Source organism: Fukomys damarensis, unplaced genomic scaffold (genome assembly GCF_012274545.1).
Source record: "Fukomys damarensis isolate Sample0158 unplaced genomic scaffold, DMR_v1.0_HiC HiC_scaffold_15, whole genome shotgun sequence".
In the NCBI taxonomy this organism is placed as follows: Eukaryota; Metazoa; Chordata; class Mammalia; order Rodentia; family Bathyergidae; genus Fukomys; species Fukomys damarensis.
In genome coordinates this window covers 4,980,967-4,982,474 of record NW_022900927.1, presented here as the reverse complement: position 1 = coordinate 4,982,474, position 1,508 = coordinate 4,980,967, and the positions used below count along the sequence as shown (strand labels likewise).

At 65.1% G+C, this 1,508-nt stretch overlaps 1 protein-coding gene across 1 annotated transcript in view; it reads left to right on the top strand.

The window, feature by feature from the left end:
* The first annotated feature begins 1,019 nt into the window (after nucleotides 1–1,019).
* The window catches only part of Prph (peripherin), a 3,413-nt gene continuing 2,924 nt past the window's right edge, over nucleotides 1,020–1,508 (top strand). Inside the window, exon 1 of the mRNA XM_033763890.1 lies at nucleotides 1,020–1,506. Within this exon, the coding sequence (XP_033619781.1) occupies nucleotides 1,073–1,506 (434 nt within the window). The 5' untranslated portion in view covers nucleotides 1,020–1,072. The remainder of the gene's footprint in view (nucleotides 1,507–1,508) is intronic.

The following is a 1,508-nucleotide window of genomic DNA, read 5'->3' as shown; positions in this document are numbered from 1 at the left end:
CAGCCCCTCATCCCCTGGTACCTGTACCTCCTCAATACTGGAAACAGATTCCTGCCAGTCTGTTCACCTCTCTCAGCAGCTGCTCCCCCCCCCCACTTCCCCTTCCCACCTCAGAAATCGCCCTGGCTCCCAGAAGGCCGTGACTGAGCAGCAGCTGATGAGGAAGGGGAGAGGAAGAATCCAGTAAAGGCACACAGCATTCCACAGGCCACTCACTCAGACTCTGGCGTGGAACAGACCCTCCAAGTGGGTGCAGAGCCAGCCACCTTCAGCCTCCAGTGAGGCACCCACCTTCTTGGGGCCTGAGGAAGGAGCAGGTCTGGGGGCTGTGTCTTTAAGGTAAAAAACAGCAGCAGGCAACCTCTGCCAGGGGCCAGGAGCAGGGGGAGGGGAGCTGGTCAGTCCATTAGCAGAGCTGGCTGGCGCCAATCATCAGCTCTTCAGTGGGCCCTGGGGATTAGGGAGAGACCAGCCCTTTGCCGGCCCCTCTGCCTCTCTACCCTCCGGTGCCCCACTTCTCCTGCGTGTATGGTGAAGGAGGGCGTAGCTGATTGCAGGTGACAGCCCCAGCTTCATGAGACAAGAGAAGGCACAAGTTCTGGGGCCTAGGCCAGGCCAGCGTTCCTCCGCCAGGCCTCCCTAGTCTACTAGAAGCTTGCCCTTAACCTTAAACTCCCCTATTCCCCTAATTTCTACCAGCTCTTCCAGGCAGGGACCCCAGCTCCAGTCAAGCCCTCCTGTCCGGTCCAGGCCCTAGCTTTGGACGATTGCTGGAAGGCGCTGCAAGTCACTCCAGCCGGTGGTCGCATCCCTGCTTCCACCCCTGCCGGGAATCTCGTGGCCGGGCGCCAGCAACCAGGGGAGAGGGGAGGGCGCGGCGCCGCTGCGGTCCGCAGGGTGGGGCGTCCCCCTCCCCAAGCAGCCCCGCTGCAGCCGGCCAGGGGGAGGAGCTGCCCAGCCCTCCTTGAGACCGCGGGGCTATAAAGCCGCCTCTTAGAGTCTGCGGCTCCTTCGCGCAGGGTCCACCCTTCCAGCGCTGACTGCGGTCCTCTGTCCTCCTCGGCTGGCCGACATGAGCCACCACCCGTCGGGCCTCCGGGCCAGCGTGAGCACCACCTCGTACCGCCGCACCTTCGGGCCACCGCCCTCCCTGTCCCCCGGGGCCTTCTCCTACTCGTCCAGCTCGCGCTTCTCCGGCAGCCGCCTGCTGGGGTCGGCGTCCCCGAGCTCCTCCGTGCGCCTGGGTAGCTTCCGCGCCCCTCGAGTGGGCGTCCTGCGCCTGCCCTCAGAGCGCCTCGACTTCTCCATGGCCGAAGCCCTCAACCAGGAGTTCCTGGCCACGCGCAGCAACGAAAAGCAAGAGCTGCAGGAACTCAACGACCGCTTCGCCAACTTCATCGAGAAGGTGCGCTTCCTGGAGCAGCAGAACGCGGCCCTGCGCGGAGAGCTGAGCCAGGCCCGGGGCCAGGAGCCGGCGCGTGCCGACCAGCTGTGCCAGCAGGAGCTGC